Consider the following 21,885-nt stretch of genomic DNA (forward strand, 5'->3'; position numbering starts at 1 on the left):
TATGATATTGGTTCCTTATCCCTTAGATCTCTTCCCATGGTAAACTTTTGGTAGTTCCATTCATATGCGAGTTAGCTGCGCAGCTGTGTCCAACTCTTTGCAACCCCATGGACTGTAGCCCACCGGGCCGCTCTGTCGATGGAATTCTCCAAGCAAGGATACTGGAGTGGTGGCCATTCCTTTCTCCAGGAGATCTTCCCGACCCAGGGATCAAACCCAGGTCTCCTACATTGCAGGCAGATTCTTTACCATCTGAGCCATCAGGGAAGCCAGTCCTATTCATGGTATTCACCTTAACATCAGCTAGGTAGTAAAACCAGTGTGTTCCTGATTCCTGTGCTCAGAGACAGACACTGCAGTCAGCCATGCTCTGTGATTCAGCCCCTTTTTACCAAGTATAGACACAGTCTTATATATCAGCACCGTATTTCTTTAGCCTAAAACAGTTGCTAAAACAGTTTCTCAAATCACTGATTCAAATTAAACTTCTAACATGTAAGGCAGATTAGGAGAAGGAATTAAGCTGCCAAATTTATCTCCATCTTCTCAAATTTATGTCATCATTTACAAAGTTGATTCCCTCCCTGGATTCTTTTTTTTTTTTTTTTTTTTAATATCTGACCTGTGGCTAGTGTAAGGTAAATGACTTTTCAAAATAACGTAGTAAACACTTTCTTTTCAACACTAGTTCCACCTGTATTATATAATAAAAGGGTCTTAGGATCAAGGAGATTGGTATATGTTGGGTTAAACCAAGTTAAATCAACATTTCATGCTCATGGGACTTCTCAGAGCCTTTATACTGACACAAATTATAGATATTCACAAAAGGAACATTGTGACGTGCAGCATTCCCAAATGATTTGGGGGGAAAAAACATTTTTTTTTCCATGAAGCATTTCATAAGACTGGTGTTCTGAGGGACACATTTGGGACCAGTTTGCTATGATTTCTGCTTTCTACTTTTTTTTTTTTTTAAGAGCAAGCAATAGATTGCAAAATGATGAGAACAATAATGATATGATCTAAGTAATTTGCTATTATAAGAGGAAAAAGCAATCAGAATTAATGAAATATCTGAAATACGAGGTTTTTTTTTAACTTTGATTTTCCTGTTCACTGTGGATTTTTTTGTTGTTGTTCAGTCTTTATTTTTATTTTTTTTGGCCCACTTTGTGTAATATGGGCTATTAGCTACCTGACCAGGGATTGAACCTCTGTCCCTGCAGTGGAAGTAGGGATTCTTAACTACTGAACTTCTAAGGAAGTCCCTGAAATATGGGATATTTTAAAAGTAATATAACAGCTTCAAGAACTTCTATGTTTTGAAAGATTCTCAAAGGATCTGTTTTATTGTGTATTTGTAAGTGAACACTTATTTGCGCCAAAATGAAGAACTAAAATGCTGGAAAACTGCCTTATTCCTATTTCTCCCTGTAACTGTATACTATCAATTCTCTTAATAAACTTTTATCCATAGATAGAGCTGTGGATTTTATCCCTTTACATTAAGAGCATTCAAAGAAATTAGGCTGTTTACGGAATAAAAATTTAAATCATTTTATGTATTCTGGTTTTCAGTGAAAAAAAAAATCTCCTTTCCTTTTGAAACAATTAGAGGAAGAAAGGTGGAAGACAGGCTTCTTTCTTCTCTGCTTACCTGTCTTGTTTTTACAGCTGAGTCTTTAGTATTATCAAGGGGAACATTTTATACCATTCTCTAGCTTGTGCTGTGCTTAAGATAAGCTTGTGTTTGGAAATGCTCCCTTTATGCGATGTTTTATTTTACCTAGCTTGACCATATTCTCTTTTCCTTTCTGTTAAGCTTACCATAAAGATATTTGGGGGCTGGGGAGTAGTTGAGATGGTAGGATGAGGGCCATATGATCTCCTGCTTGGGTTAAATCCATGCTCCAACCACAGAGCCATTTCTGTGAGCTGACCCTTTATGTGGTCATATGGTTAAACTTAGCAAGACGGTGCTTCTGCTCTTTGGCTACCCGTAAAGTTTATGGCCACTGCTTGCCTTTTTTCTAAACACACAATTACTCCTCAAGGTCCGTATAAATCATGAGGCCACCTAGGTCATTAAAATTCTCTCCTGTCTCCGTGAACTTGTTCATAACTCAGAGATAGTTAAAAGCTTGCTTTACACCAATTAATTATTCAGTCTGTAAAGCAAATCAGTGATAAGAAAAAAAATTGTGTAAACTAATGTTTAGGCCAATAACCAGTGATTCTCTGCATATTTTGGTCTGTAGCCAGTTTGTGTGTTTTAACACAGACAGAAACCCTCAGTGACATTTGAAGTATTTTATGTCCACAATAGACTTCTCTTATAAAAATTATTCCCTGTATCACAAATCGGAGAAGGCAATGGCACCCCACTCCAGTACTCTTGCCTAGAAAATCCTATGGATGGAGGAGCCTGGAAGGCTGCAGTCCATGGGGTCGCTGAGGGTCGGACATGACTGAGCGACTTCACTTTCACTTTTCACTTTCATGCATTGGAGAAGGAAATGGCAACCCACTCCAGTGTTCTTGCCTGGAGAATCCCAGGGACGGGGCAGCCCTGTGGGCTGCCGTCTATGGAGTCGCATAGAGTCAGACATGACTGAAGTGACTTAGCAGTATCACAAATTGACTTGTGGTTACAGAATATATCCTAGGTTAGTATGACTAGTCACACTAACATATCCATGTTAGTATGGCTACTAGTAACCCAGTCATCTGCAGTTAAAACATCTGATTTTGACTTGATAGAATTTTTAATGATGAAAAAGTTGAAAAAGAGCCAACACCCTAAGCACAAAAGCTTCGGATACTAAGAATGACTTACAGCAAACAGAATGTTGCTTTCAATAAACATGAGGGATTAAGGAAACTGTCTACGACATGATCAATTTTTCTGCTGTGCATTTCATTCTAGCAAAATAAATGCATTGGGCCCATATCTAAAAGTTTCATGTTTCTTGGCTGTGGTTAGCTCAGGGGTTTGTACTCTTAAGTAAACCTTAAGGGTCTACTGAACAGAACAGCACCATTTTTATTTGGGTCGGTACCAACTGCCCATCCTAAAACTCAGCTCAACCTTTCTTTTACCATCAGTATATCTAAAAAGAAGAAACACCTATCTTTCACTGAACCCATTTTTTATTCAGCATCTTTTGGTTTCCACTTTTTTAGAAAAAAATGGGCAATCGTTAATAGAGTCAGGGTCTTCCCCACTCCAGAATAATCTCACTTACCTGATGCTGATAATGTTCTACTGTGATTACTGCAAAGAAAGAGGGAAAAAAAAGCCTTTAAAAAAATGAATATTTGCCAACTTTAGTTCCTGCAGCTCTTGATGAGCAAACTACCTGGATCCCCACTGAATAATTACTAATGAATCAGGAGGATTTTTTTTTTTAACTCTTAAAATTAACACATTAGGTCCTATCATCTAAAACAGAATTATGGCTTTGTTTCTTTTTCCAAAGAATTAAAAAGGAAACTTGCAGATTATGACCTTGCTAGATCTTAAGGCAGAGTCGCTGCTTTTCTAGAACTGGAAGTTGCCCCCTGGTGTGTCTCCACCATACCAATTAAGGGGGCTTTTTGAGCAAATTCAGCACTGCATGCCGACAGCACTAATCCAATTGCAGATCATTAAATCAGTTGGGTACATCAGTGGAAACACTTAATGGATTTAGTGATTTCTTTAAAAAAAAAAAAGTGTTGTAATATATAAAAATTAGCTTCTTTAACTCCATTATTGACTTTTGGGACAGAAGAGAATGTGGGAGTTAGATGGCATCACTGACTCAGTGGACACGAATTTGAGCAAATGCCAGGAGATAGCGAACAACAGAGGAGCCTGGCATGCTGCAGTCCATGGGGTCTCAAAGAATTGGACACAACTTAGAGACTGAATAATAATAACAACAACCTTGGCAAGGCCTATTGTCATTCCAAATAGTAATTTTCAGGGTATTGAGTTATGTCATCTTCTGATAGAGATCTTCTGATAGAGAGCTAGTCATCTTCTGATAGATCCCCCCAGGGAGATATTAATAGCAGTAGCCAAGCTTCTGCGCTACCTAGACTACAGCCTGTCTTGAACTACATACTATGTATGATTTGGAAAACAAAGCCGTGCTCCACCTGGTTTTCTGTGCATTTTTCTCTTTGCTTCTCCTGCATTCCAGCCTCATTTGGAAGGGGACATCAGCATGTATTATTTCACTGAGTCCTCCCTCTCATCGTTGCAAGTTAATTATTTTGTCCATTTTTGCAGGTGAGCAACTGAGGCTTACAGATGTCAGTAAATGACACTCAGCTAGTCAGTGACAAGAGTGTGAGGACTTGGGTCACAGTCACCCCAGTGTGGCTAATTTGATGGATGGCCAGGCAGGTAGCACCTCCTGCCCCATGGTTCCCTTTGAGACTTTGTGGGAGGTCAAAGATGGGGCACGTCTTAATAGATTAAAGGTGCAGGAGTGAGTCCTTCCTGAAGCTCAGAGCCCACACCTGAACCCAGTTTTGTTTTTTTGTTGTTTGAATTTCTTTTTTAATATTTGTTTGTTTTTGCTATGTTAGGTCTTTGTTGCTGTGCACAGGCTTCCTCTAGCTCCGGTGGTCAGAGCCTACTCTCTAGCTGTGGCGCGGGTTTCCCGTTGCAGTGGCTTCTCTTGTTGCAGCACACAGGCCCAGCAGTTGTGGCCACGGACTTAGTTGCCCGGCAGCAATGTGGAATCTTCCTGAACCAGGGATCGAACCTGTGTCCCCTGCATTGGCAGGCGGATTCTTCACTGCTGGACCACCAGAGAAGTCCCAGAACCCCGCTTTTTAACGCCCCGCCTCTCTCTCCACTTTATCCCCATGAGAAGGCTGAGAGAAGAGGAGCAGAGAGAGGAGAACAGGCTTTATTTAAAACAAACAAAACCCCAAACTTTAGGATTTAAAGTAAATAAGAAGGAAGTCAATGTGTCCAAGACGCCCCCTCTTGTCACTTTTTGATGACTTGACTAGCTATATAAACCCATCTTGAGACAATCCATGAAAGTTAATTCCTTTTTTTTTTACCCTGAGAACAGTGGAAAGTTGGCAAGAACTAAAAATTTTCTATGAAATAGGGAGGCGAACAAGTTGTAAATGATGTTAATATCTTCCAGATGGCACCATTTTACTTGGGAACCGAATTTATTGTAATTAAAGGCATGTGAATTTTTCTATAAATACTGAACTTTGCAAGTTTGACACTGGACGACTCCATTACCTCGGAGTTGTTTTAAGGGAGGCGTCCTTGATCTTCCATTTGAAATGCATCTTTGGATTTCATAATCTGAGTTTAACCATAGAGATATTTTCCCATGCGAAGCATTTTTTAATCTTCTATGCCAATAAATCTTAATTATAAAGTGAGATCCCACAGAAATGAGAAATTCAAACTCCAAACATTTTCTGTTAAAATTATATATATTTTGACCATTCTTTTACACCATGTCTTGAGTTCTTTTATATATTTATTTTTGGATTAAGCTATTATCACTCTTCTGTCTCTAGACATATGTGTTGGACAATTTTGCAGTGTCTGTTTTTGCTTCAATCAGAAGCACACAGCTCGCTCCAGAAACCTGCTTTCCTTTCTGTGATTGAGGACCATGGGCTCAGGGCTCCCAAACCAACAGCCAGTGTGGCCCGAGAACCAGCAGGTGGAACCTCTGCCCTATTGTCCCCTTTGAGACTTTAGCTTCCAGCCTTGCTGCAGTCCCCCACCCCTGCCCTTTGTCTTACCCTGGATCTTACTAGCCTTTACCCTTTCAGGGGATGTACATGGACCATCCCCACTGCTTGAGTTTGTACTGCAGCTTCCAAGCTTCATGTATCCATCCAGAGCTGGGTCTGGATAGAATCCTCAAGCCTGGTTACACACAGCTTCTTCTAGTTACTCAATCATCTGTTAATCTAGGTGCTGCTGTACAGGGATTCTGCAGATTTAATTATGTTGCCAGATCAGATGACCTTGAGAAAGGGAGGCTATCCTGGGTGAGCCTGGCCTAATCAGGTGAATGCTCACTAAGGACCCATCTTTTCTTGAGGGGTTTTGAAGCATAGGAAGAATCCAGTGTGAGGGAACATCTCTGTTGCTGGCTTTGAAGCTGGAGAGAGCAGTGTAGCAAGGAAGGCGGGTGGCCCCTGGGATCTGAGAGCAGCCCCCAGCTGGCAGCGAGCAAGGAGATGGGGACTGTAGTTCCCTAACTGCAGGAAACTGCCACAGCAATATGAACTGTAATGAAGACACAGAACTCAGATGAGAACGTAGCCCTGTGGACACTTGACTTCTGTCTTCCGTCTTATGATACACTGAGTCGAAACCCTAGCCAGGCCAGTGTATGCCTGCATGCTGAGTAGCTTCAGTCATCTCTGACTCTTTGTGACCTCATGGACCATAGCCCGCCAGGCTCCTCTGTCAATGGGATTCTCCAGGCAAGAATAGTGGAGTGAGTTCCCATGCCCTCCTCTCGGGGACCTTCCCAAACCAGGGATGGAACCCTTGTCTCCGGCATCTCCTGCACTGACAGGCAGGTTCTTTACCACTAGCACCACCCGGGAAGCCTTTGACCTGAGCTAATAAATGTGTGCTGTTTTAAGCCCCTATGTCTGGAGTGACTTATTACACAGCAGCAGGAAACTCTCTGCTACTGGCGGAATGTTTATTATCACAATTTCTCTCTTTTGCTAGTTGGTCTTAACAAGCCATGACCCACTCCCTTTGATTCAGTTCAGTTCAGTCACTTAGTCGTGTCCGACTCTTTGTGACCCCGTGAACCGCAGCATGCCAGGCCTCCCTGTCCATCACCAGCTCTTGGAGTCTACCCAAACTCATGTCCATTGAGTCGATGATGCCACCCAACCATCTCATCCTCTGTCGTCCCCTTCTCTTCCTGCCCTCAATCTTTCCCAGCATCAGGGTCTTTTCAAATGAGTCAGCTCTTCGAATCAGGTGGCCAAAGTATTGGAGTCTCAGCTTCAACATCAGTCCTTCCAATGAGCACCCAGGACTGATCTCCTTTAGGATGGACTGGTTGGATCTCCCTGCAGTCCAAGGGACTCTGAAGAGTCTTCTCCATCTAACTCCCTTTGATTAGCCCTTTGTATTACTGCAGTGAAAACCATTTAATATTTCTTTTTACTCCAGTAAAAGATTTTCTTTAAAGATTTTCCTTCTTCAGTTTTGTAATAACCTCATTTCCTAGGACTGTTCACTTTTATACATATTGTTATACTATTACCTAACCTATTAATCATCCATTTTCTATGGATGCAATAAAATTACTGATATTCATTATCACGGCCCTGAGGCATTACAAAAGCTTAAAAATGAAAATGTTAACATGTGAGATCAAGCTTTGTGAGTTTCTCTGTATTCTGTTTATTTGAGAAGAGGCTATCTGACTATGATGCATATGGAAATCTTTACTGAGCTTTAATCAAAGGAGCCACACAGGAAAGGTGTCAGGTGGACTCTGTGGCATTGGAACTTCCTGGAGGAGAATGATCTGGAGACCTATGAACAAGTAACGAGAGTAACACTGTGTGGGCCTTTGAGGAGGACAATGATGCTGAACAAAAGACAGTGTTTGTAGCAATTTGTTGATTCAAGAGAAGTAAGATGTTTAATATCCCATTTACCATCAATGGAGTAGGTTGCTAGAGAGAGATGGTTTGGCTGAAGTACATGCAGCAGCCAGTGAGCAAAGCTGCCTGGTCTTTTAGCTCCTGGCTCTTCGTGGTTCTGTGGCATAGACCAGGCCGGCCAGCGGTCACACCTGCACCCTGGCACTTGTGCTTACCTCAGAGTTCAGTAGACAGTAAACCCTTAGTCTCCTCATAGCTGGAACCTGAGTTTGGGTGATAAGATCAGTGAAGGAACTTGATGGTGGGGCAACAGAAATGTGACTCAAATCCTAACCTGCTACTCCAATGTCTCACAGGTAGCCACCTCCAACTGGGAAAAAATGCAGACAATGTCAGCAGTCTAAAACGTCATGCAAATCCACATAAACACACAACAGTGAAAAAGTATTACTTCCAGCATTTCAGAAAGTATGAAATCCAATCTGGTTCATTTTAACTTTCTAATACTGCCTCCCCACCCCTGCCCTGCCAAATACAGGGAGTTTCATTGATCCTGTTGTTTTAAAAGCAAAAGGCAAAGCCTTTGATTTATTTCCAAATAAAGCATCATTGAAGGTACTGTTTTCTGACCAATAAATAGGGTTGTTAGCTGCATCGCAAGGTGTTGATTTGATACTTTATGCATAGATATTAATGCTTTTCAAAATAACTTTATCTGATGACAAAGGAACACTTGTTCATTATAAAAATTTTGAAAGATACAGAAATAATAATAGAGAAATAATCTCACCACCCAGAGATAAACACTTGTTAACACCTTTCATTCCTTCCTGTTCTTTTACTTCATACAAATAAAAGTAGAGGATATCTTGTGTATAGAGTTTTATGTTCTGATTTTTCACTTATTTATCATAAGCATTTTTCCTTTATTATAAGACACTTTTGTTGAACATTCTTTTGAATAGCTGCATAGTATTCCTCCATATGAATGTATGTAAGTTCCTTCTTCCTTCCTTTCTATCTGCCTTATTTCCATTTTCCCCATTATTATAAAGCTTCAGGCAATACTTTTTGCATACATATTTGACATTATTCCAGTTTATTTCTTTTGAATAGATTTCTAAAGAGTCCTTTACAACAGAAAAGATTGTGAGCCTTATAAGGCTTTTCTTATATTTCCCTTGATTAGAACATTGCAAGGAAGCCAGAACAGTTAAGAGGTGGATCGTGTAAAATCGCTCAGAAACACAGACGAAAACTAATTGGCCCCTCCTAGCTCCATCACTGTATATTTTTATATCCCTGTCCTCTTTCTAATACTCTTAAGAAAAAAAAAAATCTGTTCTCTTCTGGGGAATAGGGAAGGTAATTCTTGGGCAGCAGCACAGTAATCGTTTACAGCTTGCTCAGTTGGGATGGCTATTAATGCCTCGTGTAAAATAGACCAAAGATCCAAAGAAACACATTTTTGCAGGTGAAAATTATGTTAGCCAGCATCATTTCTCACTCTGGTTTATGATGTCAGGTATCGAATTTCTCCATTATTAACGTAGGTATGCACGCGGGGGAAGATCCTTTTGGAAGGAGATTAAAAAGACACCATTACCTAAAATCCCCCTTCTCAACAACTTGAGAATGTCCAGAAGCTGTGAGGGGGGTTGGTACAGTAGCTCCCCATACAGACAACACCCTACAGAGGATTAATTGTTTTTTTTTTTTTTTTAACATTAACGGGCCCCACCGTAGAGTCAGGGGTCATTTGCACTCAGAGGAGAAAACCCGACTTAAGTAAAGTGTGCTATTTGTCTATTCAGCACTGCATACCTAGAAAGCCTCCCAAACCACACTGAAGACATTTCTCATTTTCCCATCTCTTTTCTCCTTCCTTGGCCATTTTCCTAAAACCATAATTTAAACTTTCCAGAAGAAAATAATAATAATAATAATCTCTGAGTAATCCTTTCAAGAATTCTTAGAAGGAAATCTTTATTCTTTTATCACTCTTATGGGAAACCTAACTCGTGATTACTATTAGGATTCAAAATGTTTTTACCACCCACATATACCCAGGTAGGGTGAGGGTTGGAGATATGTCAACAAGATGCCTGGGACTTAAGAAGCCTGGGCTTAAAGCCAGGAACACTCATGAGAAGAGCCCCCACCCCACCACCGCCCCGGCCAAGCCTTCACACCTGAAAAAGGAAACCTTGGGGAAATGTTTTTAATTGTAAGAAGGTTAAGCAGAGAGAGCTTTGCTTTATTCCCAGTAAAGGTTGGCTGCTTTACCATTATTCGTGCTGGAAGTGAAAGCTTTAAGGTAGAAGGTTTAAGAAGAAAGATGGGGGAATTCCCTGACAATCCAGTGGTTAGGACTCTGCAAGTCCAGTGCAGGGGTCTGGATTTGATCCATGGTCAGAGAACTAAGATCCCACAAACCTTGCAGTACAGCCAAAATTTTTTTAAAAGACAATTTTTTTTTTAAGAGATGGCCAAATCCATAAGATGCTGGCATTCCTATGATGAAATGTGGGGCGGTGATGTCTGAGGAAGGGCTTTCCTGCACAGGTGGGTGGTACACTGTGGACCCAGATGCAGCCTCCATGTCACCTGGAACATTCTTTTTCTGGAGCAGGACTCCAAAGAAACAGATGGGTTAACTTTGTGAACCCTCATCCGTGTGCTACATCTCTTCAGTGGTGTCCAACTCTTTGTGACTCTCTGAACTGTAGCCAGCCAGGCGCCTCTGTCCATGGGGATTCTCCAGGCAAGAATACTGGAGTCGGTTGCCATGGCCTCCTCCAGGACATCTTCCCGACCCAGGGATCGAACCCGAGTCTCTTATGTCTCCTGCATTGGCAGGCAGGTTCTTTACCACTAGCGCCGCCTGGGAAGTCCATGAACCCTCCACTAGCTTCTCTGAATGAGTCCCAAGACACCATCCCCAACTCTCCTCCTGAGCCCAAGCTTGTGGGTCCAGAATGCAAGTCAGACAGGTGCCTCCAGGCTCACCTGTGCAGGTCTCTGGTTTCAGGACCGAGGATGATAGCATCGCAAGGAACGCAGTGCTTGCCACGCCAGCAGCAGTAACAGAGCAGTGCAGCCGGCTGGGGGACCAAAATTTGCAAACTCAGGATCCTGGGCCTCAGGCCAATGCAGGCTGGGTGCGTTACTGTGGTGACACATTAAGTCTCTGGGGAGGGATGCTGACACACCAGCTGCGTTCCTGGCATCACATTTGCCAGCGAGAAACTTATGGAGTGGAACTGGTCTCAACTTCAGAGGGAGAGGCTGGCTGCTTTTTTAACTTCCTTGGCAGTATCACCCTTTGCAATTTGTACGCGTACACCCTCCTGAATATTTACATGAACCGCTCTCTGTGATACATTTGGGGGCGCCTGTCGGATGGTACCGGGAAGGAAAGTGCTAAAATGATAGCAGCATCCTGGCATATAAATGCAACTATTGTGTCCCTGAAAAATCCCATTGCCTAAAATTGGCACTTAAGATGCAGTGACTTATCTCTTGCTGGGTAGAACGTCTAGTCCCTCTGCCCCTTTTAAAAATAGCTTTTACTGTTGCCAAGAGGAGAGCTTAGAATTTACCACTAGCAGATAATGTGGATTAAAAGACTAGCTTCCTCCCGTTATACATCCCCAGCAGTCTAATAGCTGAGTTCTCTCATACCTGGGAGAGAGGTCTCTGCAGAAATGCCCTTTAGTCCTCAGAATGGCTGACCCACCTCTCTGATTTGTGTCTGGAAGGCAAAATGGACTAGGATGTGGCCACTTAGTATTCAGACCATGTCGGGATGCAAGTAAAAAGCCTATAGAGCAGCGCTGGACGCACGGTCGCCAGGCCAAACACAGCCAGCCTCTCAAATCACAGTTAAATTATAAGCGAGTGTGGGGTAAACTGCGCAGACCTGCCTAGTCAATGAAGCTGCAGAGATAAAAGGAATTACTGCATAAATGCCAGCTCGTGAGGCTTTCAGGAGTACAGAGGCGAGGTTCTTTCCAGTGGCCCTCGGTTGACTATAAAAAGCCACTGAGGATTTTGAACATAACACCGTCTTCTTCCTCCTCCTCATCCTCCAGTTCTCCTCCTCCTCCTCCTCCTTTGTCTGAGCATGCAAAGCATCTCCCAATGTATAGAGAAACAAACAGTTCCTCTGTGTGGCTCCATAGTTTTTCACAGGACAGTGATGCTCACTGGCCAGTGATTGCTCTTGCAATCAGCAGATGCAGCAAGGGAAATGCAGTTAATACAATAATTCACATATGTTAATACTTCATTCCATCACTGTCAGCTTTATTTTCTTCTTGATATACACAAGCCTGGCACACAGTCTTAACTGATGAGGTAATGTCATTTTTAATTGAGAGAGCCTTAAGCTATCCACTTGGACTCGTGATAGCATCTTTGCAGTTGTCTCATGAGACTTTACATAAACATAAGTCATGTGTCCTGGACAGTTTGAAAAGGATTGCTAAGGATGACATTGGTCATCATGAAGATTTCCCGCACTTTGATCTCTTTTAAATTGCCAGATGCAGTTTATGTTACTGCCATATTTTAGCCATCCCTGAAATGAATATATCCCAGGACTTTTGAATCAAGTTCAACAGAGAAATGCAGGTTTGAAATGAGTGGATTGTAATGTCTTCATGTCAGTTCTAGAAGAAATATGGAATCCAAATGAGATTATCTGGTTATCTGACTCCTAGGTGACTTGGCAAATAAATAATAAAAAGAAAAGGAAGAGCAAGACACTAAGAAATAGATAATGCCAAACAAACAAAAATATTCCTGTTTTCCTAGGAGATGCTACTTTACTGGAAATGGATTTCCATATTTTAGAGATGAAGAAGGTTTATCCAAGCATATGCATTATCTCAGGGCATTCTTTAGGCTAGTATTTTATTACTACTCCCTTTATCATTATCTCAGTGTATTATCATTAAGCCTGAATTTTTAAAAATCATAGCACTTTGATGATTCCAAGTCTATCATATTTTCTTTTCCAATGACAGCATTCCTTTAAAGATTCAGGCTGGTAGTAAACACTTACTTCTGAATTTTAAATAAACTTTTTTCCTTGTAGAGATTATGTTCTACAGTTCAAGTTGTAGTTTTAGGGGAAGAAAATCTTTGTTTTGACCACAGTGGATACTGAGAGAGGTTTTTTCCCTGCGAAGCCTGGAGTTTGGTGGAATTGAGTTAAATAGTAAAGAATCTGTTTATTATTCTGTGGCCATATGTTTAGAGGGTCGCTCACAGAAATCAAAGTATTATTCATAGAGAGCTCCAGCCAAGGAGACATTTTGAATTCATAAAAGAACTTCACAGTTTGAAAAGAATGCATAGCATTATGTATTGACACCCCCTCCCCAACCCCAGACAAAGGAACACAACTTAATAATAGAGAATTGTACTCATGAGATTTTCCTTTTTCTTGTTAATTGGTTACTTTAACTGACATTGTCTGCAAGTATAATGGACACCATTATTCTTAACAGTTCTGTGTTACCAGATGATGTGCACGGACATGATGTAGCCCATTTTAATTATTTCATTTTGCTAGACTTTTTTTTCCCTCTCTGTGAAATCCAGCAGTGAATGCAGATAGCACTTATTTTTTCTCCTGACAGACCATGGTAGAGAATGCTGGCTTCTAAATGATTGAAATTAAAGGGACTTCTCTCCCTAACCTGATGTTTCCTTCCGCCTTTGTCTCAGGTATGACTATGTGGAAGTCATCGATGGAGAAAACGAAAGTGGACGTGTATTGGGAAAGTTCTGTGGAAAGATCGCCCCTTCTTCTTTCGTGTCCTCAGGGCCATTTCTCTTTATCAAATTTGTCTCTGACTATGAGACACACGGGGCAGGATTTTCCATACGTTATGAAATTTTCAAGAAAGGTAAGTGACTTACAAACCAAGTGTGACTGAGTGGTCACGAACCTCACTTGATCTCGTGAAAGACAAAAGTGGAAAGAAAGACCAGGAGTAATGTTTCTAATCTTTTGGTAAAAAGTCAGATATTCCCCTTACAAAAAATGTTGAAAATACACATTTTCACAAAGGAAAAGTTACCCACTGTATGGAGGAAGTATGTTTAAAAAGCTATTTAAATGTATTTTAGGAATCAGAATTTCATCATTCTAATATACTGACCAGTGTTTTTAAAGTATATACTCCTTTTAAAGCTCCTTTAAGAACATTTGTTCTTTTCTTTCTTCTTCAGAAATAACTTGGATCAACTCTTAAAGTTTTATTTCTTTCATTAAAAAATGTGTGAGTCCCTCTTACCTGAAAATGATGTATTGGGCTGGCCAAAAATTTCGTTCAGGTTTTTCTGTACGATGTTATGGAAAAAATGCGAATGAACTTTTTGGCCAGCTCAATACTTCCTGTTCCCTTTATTTTATTGCAGAATTCAAAACTGGTCGCTCCCAGGAAAATCCAAGCAGTAGTCCACTAGCCTTAGAGTTTTAAAAACTTTTGGAGGAAGAAGCTTTCCATTAACAGAAACATGGTTAGGGCAAGAACTTCTTGGAGAAAACAAAATCATAATGTTTTAAATGACATTCCCCTTCAGAATTAATTATGCACTTGCCCCCTCCAAAATAATCACTTACTAATCTTCTCTCAGGGCTTCCCTCGTGGCTCAGTGGTAAGACAATAGAGAATCTGCCTGCAATGTGAGAGACCTGGGTTCAACCCCTGGGTTGGGAAGATCTCCTGGAGAAGGAAATGGCAACCCACTCCAGTATACTTGCCTGGAGAATCCCATGGACAAAAGAGCCTGGCGGGCTGCAGTCAATGGAGTCATAAGAGTTGGACATGGCTCAGTGACTAAAGCACAACCATCTTCTGTCACAGTGGTATATATTCGGACAGGATAGAATCTGAGCCTGTATCGTCTCCCAGGTTTGAGGAATTAAACTCACATGTCAGCCAGTTAATAAAAATTGTACCTTTATTTGGATGTCACTGTTTTCCAGCAGCCTGTAGATTCCTGCTATGAATTCAGTCCCGCCTTCCCTTTTAAGTTGACATTAATGTGTGGGAGACCCTCCAGGGACAGAGGTGCCAGATTTAAATGTATTGTCCTGGAATATATGAAAAAGAGCTTTATTTAATAGAAAAAAATCTAACCACACCAAATTCGAAAGCCTAAGGTCTTGTGGGTCAGTGACCACCGAGAATAACAAAAAAGGACTTTAAGCGTTTCTGGGGGCATTGGCACAATATCTTTAAATTTCAAAGAACTCTGGTACTATCCCATATAAATATGGATAGATGGAGAGAACTTTCTTCAGAAATTCATCTGAGTACATGCTTAGAAAGCTTTTAGTATAAATAACAGCAGATGTAGGATCTCAGTGGGCTCACATGACTACGTATGTATTTCCTTGTGTTGAAAGCTGTTTGACCTGTGTAAATCCACGTAAGCATAGGTACACGCACGCACAAACATACCCAATTGCTTGCTTACCTGCATCTGACAGCATCAAAGAAAGTGTCAGAAAAAGAGGTAAGAACAGCGTTTCATTGTCAGTGTTTCTCAAAGATCTGAAGGTGGTGGGTGCAGAAATAGCAAGATCCTCCCTAAGTCATTAAGAATTCTGCTTCCTTTCAGATGAGCTCAGCCCTCAAATTTCTGTTAGTCTCAGATGCACTGGGATTTCCCCTCTTTCCTCACTGCCCAATGCCATTCTTGAGACTTGAAGCCTTATTTTCTTCTACATCCAATATAGCTGCTGGTTCTTTTGGATTTTTGTTCAAAAGTCTCAGAGAGTCACGGCTTCAGAAATTCCGAATCCCCAGACTGTACACCTGAACCTTATATAATCTTATAAATCAACTATAGCTCAATTAAAAAGAGAGTGTCACAGCTTTCTTTCCACATCCTCTGCCATTGAACAAATTGAACTGTCTAACGGTTATCCCCGTGCTTTCTAATCCTACACATAGCCTCTCAAACAGTCATCAGACTGCTATCCCCAGAATGCCTATGACGGGTATTTGTCACCTGTCAGGTGACGCCTCCGTGTTCTCTGAGGTCATGCTTAGGTCTTGACATCAGCTGCTCCCAGCCTTCCTGGCTTCACTTGCATGAACTCACAGCCTATCTTCCTGCCCCAGGTTGGTGGGTGCGCTGGGTGAGGCCCAGCAGATCTGCAAGTGAATTTTGCTTCGGCCGCTGCCCATCTGTGTGAATGTTCAGAGCCTTGGATTCCTCATCTGAAAAATGGATAACTGTATCTAGCACTGGCTCTTTGTGAAGATGGGTTGAAATGAAAACACATAGCAGAGCATGTCCCAGAAGTTGTGTGCCATACACACTAACTGTTGCAATGAAGCTGGTCCCTCCAAATTGTACAGCACTCTCTCTCTCTTCTGGCTTAAGCCTCTTAACCTCCATGGAAACCTGGCTCCAAGTTTATTATTCTTAATTAATGTACTTTTCATTTCCTACACTTACCCAGCTTGCCCCCTATCGCACAGCACAAATATATACTTATAGATACTGTGTGTATATATACACAAACACAACTGTATTTCACTAACCAGGATGTTTTTCCTAAATATTTTCAAGTTTTATCACGTATATGTGTCTCATTTCCCAACTAAATTAGTACCACCTAAAAAAGAAAACATCTTTCTCCCTTGTTGCACACACTATAGTTCTTACAGATACTCCATTGAAAGTCATAAACTAGTAGGATACATTCACACTCACATAGGTTCACAGACATTCTTTTCTTGAAAGTAATTTCATGATAAGTATTATAGAACCTCTGTTCTTTGAAAAACATAGCACTTCTTTCAGGCTGCAGCAATTTCAGATTTCTTCAAAACACATAAATTAGACTAATCATAATTGGAACCAAGGCATTATTCGTTCACCTGTTGGATGAGGATGAGAAATCTTGAGGATTTCTGGCAGTAGGTTACAGGGCCATTTTTGCATCCCTAAGGCTACATTTCTAGACAACCATTTTTGCCCACTGGGTGGCAGGGGGTAGTGCCCACCTCTCCCCATGCCTCCTGGAGCCCCCAGGACACCCTAGTTCTCTCCTCGGGTACCCACACCCCTCCTCTTCATGGATACTGAAACCTTGGGCCATCAGCCCTAAAATGATTCCCATTCAGCTACAGAATTTCTTGAGGAAACCCCAGCCTGCCCACCTCCCACCTTTCCCCTGTCCTTCCCCTGTCCTCCAGGCCCAGATGCTGGAAGAAGCTATACCATTTCCTATGAGTCTCAGTCAGGGAAGGGATGGCATTTATTGAGAGCAGGATTGGTGACTTCATATGTTATTTAATTAAGAGTCTGTACATTTAAGTATAATTCCAAAGGGGATATCTTAGCTATCATCCTTATCCATCCTGATGGTTCTTAACAACGAAATGTGGGATGCCTGTGGCTGCACTGGATGCTCTCATTCTTACAAATAATGGGGAAAGTGTGGTGTCACTGGGTGCCACTGCTGTGTGAGCATTCCTTACCCAGCAGCTCACACCCTCCTGGGCACCCTGGCTACTCACCCTCAGTCCTGTTTGTGGCTTGTGTGTTTACCCCGGGATCCCTCAGCCCTCTCCTGCCATCATCCATTGGGGGAAGTGCTCCCTCAACTGTGGCAAACTTGTACAATAAAGAATAAGGAACCCATTAAAACAAATTCTGATGTCTAATGGAGAAAGTAAGAAATTACAGAAGCAGCTTTGAATTTGAAAGGCTTTATTTTCCAATCCTAAAGCCCACTCTCATGTGTGATGCACAGAATCTGAGGATCAGGAGGATTACGAGGTCACCAAGGCTACACAGCAGGTTGGCAAGGCAGTGGAACTCATATCTCTTGGTGCTCCATCCAGCTTGCTTCCACTTCCCCGTGGAATGTCCCCATGCATGCGTGCCAAGTTGTGTCCAACTCTTTGCAACCTTATGGACCATAGTGTGCCAGGCTCCTCTGTCCATGGGATTCTCCAGGCAAGAAGACTGAAGTGGGTTGCCTTGCCGTCCTCCAGGGGATCTTCCCAGCCCAGGGATCAAACCCACGTCTTTTACATCTCCTGTATTTGCAGGCAGGTTCTTTACCACTGGTGCCACCTGGGAAGCCCAGAATGTCCCCTGCTGCTGCTGCTGCTAAGTCACATCAGTCGTGTCCGACTCTATGCAACCCCATAGACGGCAGCCCACCAGGCTCCCCCGTCCCTGGGATTCTCCAGGCAAGAACACTGGAGTGGATTGCCATTTCCTTCTCCAATGCATGAAAGTGTCCTCCATCCATGGGATTTTCCAGGCAAGAGTACTGGAGTGGGGTGCCACTGCCTTCTCTGAGAACGTCCCCAACCTTTGTCAAAATACCTGAGAAAACCTGGGCCAGCTTCCAAAGGAATCTGACATGACAAGGATATACATGAAAGCATTGGAATTTATTTAATTTTGAAAGATCGCCCTTAATTCCGTTTTTTTTTTCCATTAAATCTTAACCTCAACTGTACAATTTTATCTTTTGAAGAAGGGGAAAATATTGGAAACTGCATTAAACTCTGCTGTTTGCTTTGCCAGCCAAAGACCTGGGGAGGAGGTTGAAGGTCTCCAGGGTCTCTGTTCCTGCATCTTGGAAATAAAATTCTAAAGGGTTCCCAATTAACTATATATGAATGAATGACTTTTGAATTAATGACAAATTGGCATAGTTACTGTTATCTCAGATGCCACCAAATAGCTTAGAAACATGTTAGAAATTATACAGCACATTCCAGAATCTCTTTACTTGAAATTGACATGGCAAAATGCCACTTGGTAATAATTTTTTTAACCAGAATTGAATAATCATTTGAAGCCATTGTGTTGAACAGTGAGCCCCGTTGTAGAAGGCTTTGGGAGGTATCTATTCAACTCAGACCTCTACGGGCCAGGTTTATTGTGCCATCTACTAAGTAGTCTTCTGCGTCTCCAGGGCCATGGCTAATATATGCATGGGGAGAAAGAGATTGATTTGTTTTCTCAACATGCTGCCAGATGCACCGAGGTGGAGAGTGAACTTAATAGCCCTCACCACTAAAAATAGAGATCTGTTAGTTAAATTTAATGTATATTGATACCAAACACGTCGCCTTTAGTACTTGGCACTTTGGAAGAATATTTAGTTAAGAACAAGCTCCACAAGCTTCCCTATTTGGGCTTGAATCCTTATATGCCCTTGCAGAGTCCCCATGAGTGCAACAATGGCCCTGGAGAAAAATTGTTGAACCAGGACTTCCCTGGTGGTCCAATGGTTAAGAATTCACTTTGCAATGCAAGGGACCTGGGTTTGATCCATGGTCGGGGAACTAAGGTCCAACATGTTGCAGAGCAGCTAAGCCTGTGCATTGCAACTCGATAGTCCACGGGCCACAATGAGAGATCCCACACGACGCGATGAAAATGCTACGTGCCGCATCTAAGACCCAACACAGTCAAATTAATAAGTAAATATTCTTTTACAAAAAGAATGGTTTAACCAAACATCCCCAGATTGGATCCTGAGATTCAGAAAGGCCAAGTCATCTCTCTTTACCAGACTGCCTAAGAGTTCTTGGACAATCACCACGGCTGTGGTGGCGATAAGGGGCAGAGCTGATAGGCTGGTGTGGATAGTCTGATAGTCTGTGAGGAGGGGCCATTTTCAGTTGTGTGGTGGATAGCACCCTATTCACTGCTGAGTCCATGAACTGAAATAGTGGTCCTCTATGTATTCATAAGGTTGACTTGCAATAACTGTGTGCATGCTCTGAACCAACCTAAATTACGAATTGCCGTAATTTGTAGTCTTGATAACACTGAACCGTCATTTAAATGGCGCATTATAAATATATGCATCACACACACACACACACACACACACTCTTGCACTGTATGTTGGGGAAGGTTAGGATGTCAACATTGGTATCAGGTGACTTGGAGCCACAGGATCTGCATCCCAGTTTATCATGCCCCCACTAACAGCCACACTTTACTGGCACACCTGTGTCAACACCATTCCGAATGAGTCACTCACCCTGCGTACATGTACGAATTACCTTTCACATTTAGTTTGTCAAGGAGGCAAAGGTCACATCTGGCAGAATTACTGAGTCACTGGTGGAGGAATCTGAAACCCAAATTCCCTCCACTGGATTCTCTCCCTCGCCTTTGTAAATGTTCTATTTCACCAATAAAGAGCTGTCAGCCTCAAGATTTAAAGATTTAAGATTGAAGGGGCTATAATTATTTCTCGAGGGCTCTGTCGAGATTTCTGTAGCATACTCATTCATTGTTCCCACATGATTTTGTATTTGTCATTTTTTCTCCCCTCTGCAACAGCAGAAGTTTGTAAATTGCTCCACACAGATGGAAAACGAAGGTGAATGCAATAAATCTGAACTCGACTTTCCGTATATATCACCACTGTGAAAAGGCTGAGTAATGAGTGATTAGGACAATGATTATAATGGTGGGCTTTTATTGGAAAGATAAACTGTCTTTGCCCAGGTTATTTAAGTGGAATTTTCACTCTGCTCCTTTTTTTCTTTCACTCGTAGGTCCCGAATGTTCCCAGAACTATACAATGCCTAGTGGGATAATAAAGTCCCCCGGATTCCCTGAAAAATATCCCAACAGCCTAGAATGCACCTATATTATCTTTGCACCAAAGATGTCAGAGATTATCCTGGAATTTGAAAGCTTTGACCTGGAGCCTGACTCGAATCCTCCGGGGGGGATGTTTTGTCGCTATGACCGGCTAGAAATCTGGGATGGATTCCCCGATGGTAAGCACTGCACAAAGCACCCCAAAGGGGAAGGATCTAGGGGAAGGGCCCCGGGATCCTTTTACAAGCATCATATACATGCATCACTTTAAAAAGTAGCTCAAAAGAGGAAGAAAAACAGCAATTTTCTTTATACAGAGAGGTGATGAAATATTTGAGCCTAAAAAGACTTGGTAATTTTCTAGTCTAATGCTTTGATTTTGTGGATAAGGAAACAGAGGCCATAAAAGACTCTGCAAGGTCTCATAACCTTTTCTATGGGAAAATGGGAAGCAACCCATGGTTTTCCTGACTGAAGTATTTTTCTCATTTCATTGACTTGCCTACTGGTTATTAATTCATAAACTCATCAGAAGATGAGCTCTTAAGACATCAATTAAATCAAGTCAGTCATTTTGCGAATGCAGAGACTGAGAACCAGAGAGATTAAGTCCCTGCTAAAATTTTCACAGTGAACTATGCACCCACTATGCTACCACATTTAGAAATCTCAGAAAGGAAGGAGGAGAGCATTTGGATGTTCCTAGTTTAGATGGATTCCTTGTCTGCTCTCTAGGGAATTTTTATCTTTGGGGAATCAAATCAGATTGGCACACATCCTTGGTGCACATTGTTCACATCATCTGAGTTCATCGTCCATTCAAAAAGTATACTCAGTGAGCATCAGCCATGTACCAGGTGCTGTAGTAATCTCTTAGCAAACAAAGCAAAGATGGATGCCCCATTTAGATTCTATCAGAGGAAATGAGGTAATAAACAGTGCACGTTACGGACAATTGAATCACGTGCACGGGATGTTAGAAGGTGAGAAGTGCTATAAACAAAAAAAAGGAAAAGAAGAAAAAATAGAATAAAGGCATGAAAAAAACGAAGGTAAAGAGAGAAAGATGGGTGGAATTTTTTAAATAGGGTGGTCAGGTTAGGTCTTATGAAGAAAATGAGCTAGATTTGAAGGAGGTGGGAGAAGTAACCATGTGGCCAGCTAAATTAAAGTTTTCCATTTCAGTCCTTATGAATTAGAAGGTGAATGGCAAAAATACACACCCAAATTCTGAACAGAGGGAGATAATATCAAATAATTTGTTGCAGCTGCATTGCTAGTCTTGTGTTTAGTCTGGTTTAATAGTAAGATTTCTCTGGAGAACACACTCGACACAGATCAGAAAGGGCAGCTTAGAAGTTCTTACAAATCATGCAGTTAGAGATTTGGAACTATCTATAAAATAGTCAGATGATATTATCAGATGGAAGAAAGACTATTTAAGTAAATTGTGAACGAAAGCTAATATCATGTGAAAGAGATTGCCTTTGTCTTAGAAATGACATTAAATGATCAGTGTCATTCAGTTTAGTTATGTTCCTTAGTAGTAAACAGCACTAGAGAAAATCTAGGTTTAGAGAAAGCTTATGTCATTGGAGCAAATGGGTGAGTTATCATTAGTTGAGTCTCTTCTTTCCT

The 21,885-nt window shown here is 41.6% G+C and overlaps 1 protein-coding gene across 4 annotated transcripts in view; it reads left to right on the forward strand.

The window, feature by feature from the left end:
• Positions 1 to 21,885, forward strand: part of NRP1 (neuropilin 1) — a 147,906-nt gene that overhangs the window by 44,733 nt on the left and 81,288 nt on the right. For all 4 annotated transcript variants that reach the window (XM_070380974.1, XM_070380976.1, XM_005890178.3 and 1 more), the window contains exons 4-5: positions 13,360 to 13,541; positions 20,199 to 20,426. In XM_070380974.1, coding sequence (XP_070237075.1) covers positions 13,360 to 13,541; positions 20,199 to 20,426 — 410 coding nt within the window. The remainder of the gene's footprint in view (positions 1 to 13,359; positions 13,542 to 20,198; positions 20,427 to 21,885) is intronic.

This window comes from Bos mutus, chromosome 13 (assembly GCF_027580195.1).
Source record: "Bos mutus isolate GX-2022 chromosome 13, NWIPB_WYAK_1.1, whole genome shotgun sequence".
Classification (NCBI taxonomy): Eukaryota; Metazoa; Chordata; class Mammalia; order Artiodactyla; family Bovidae; genus Bos; species Bos mutus.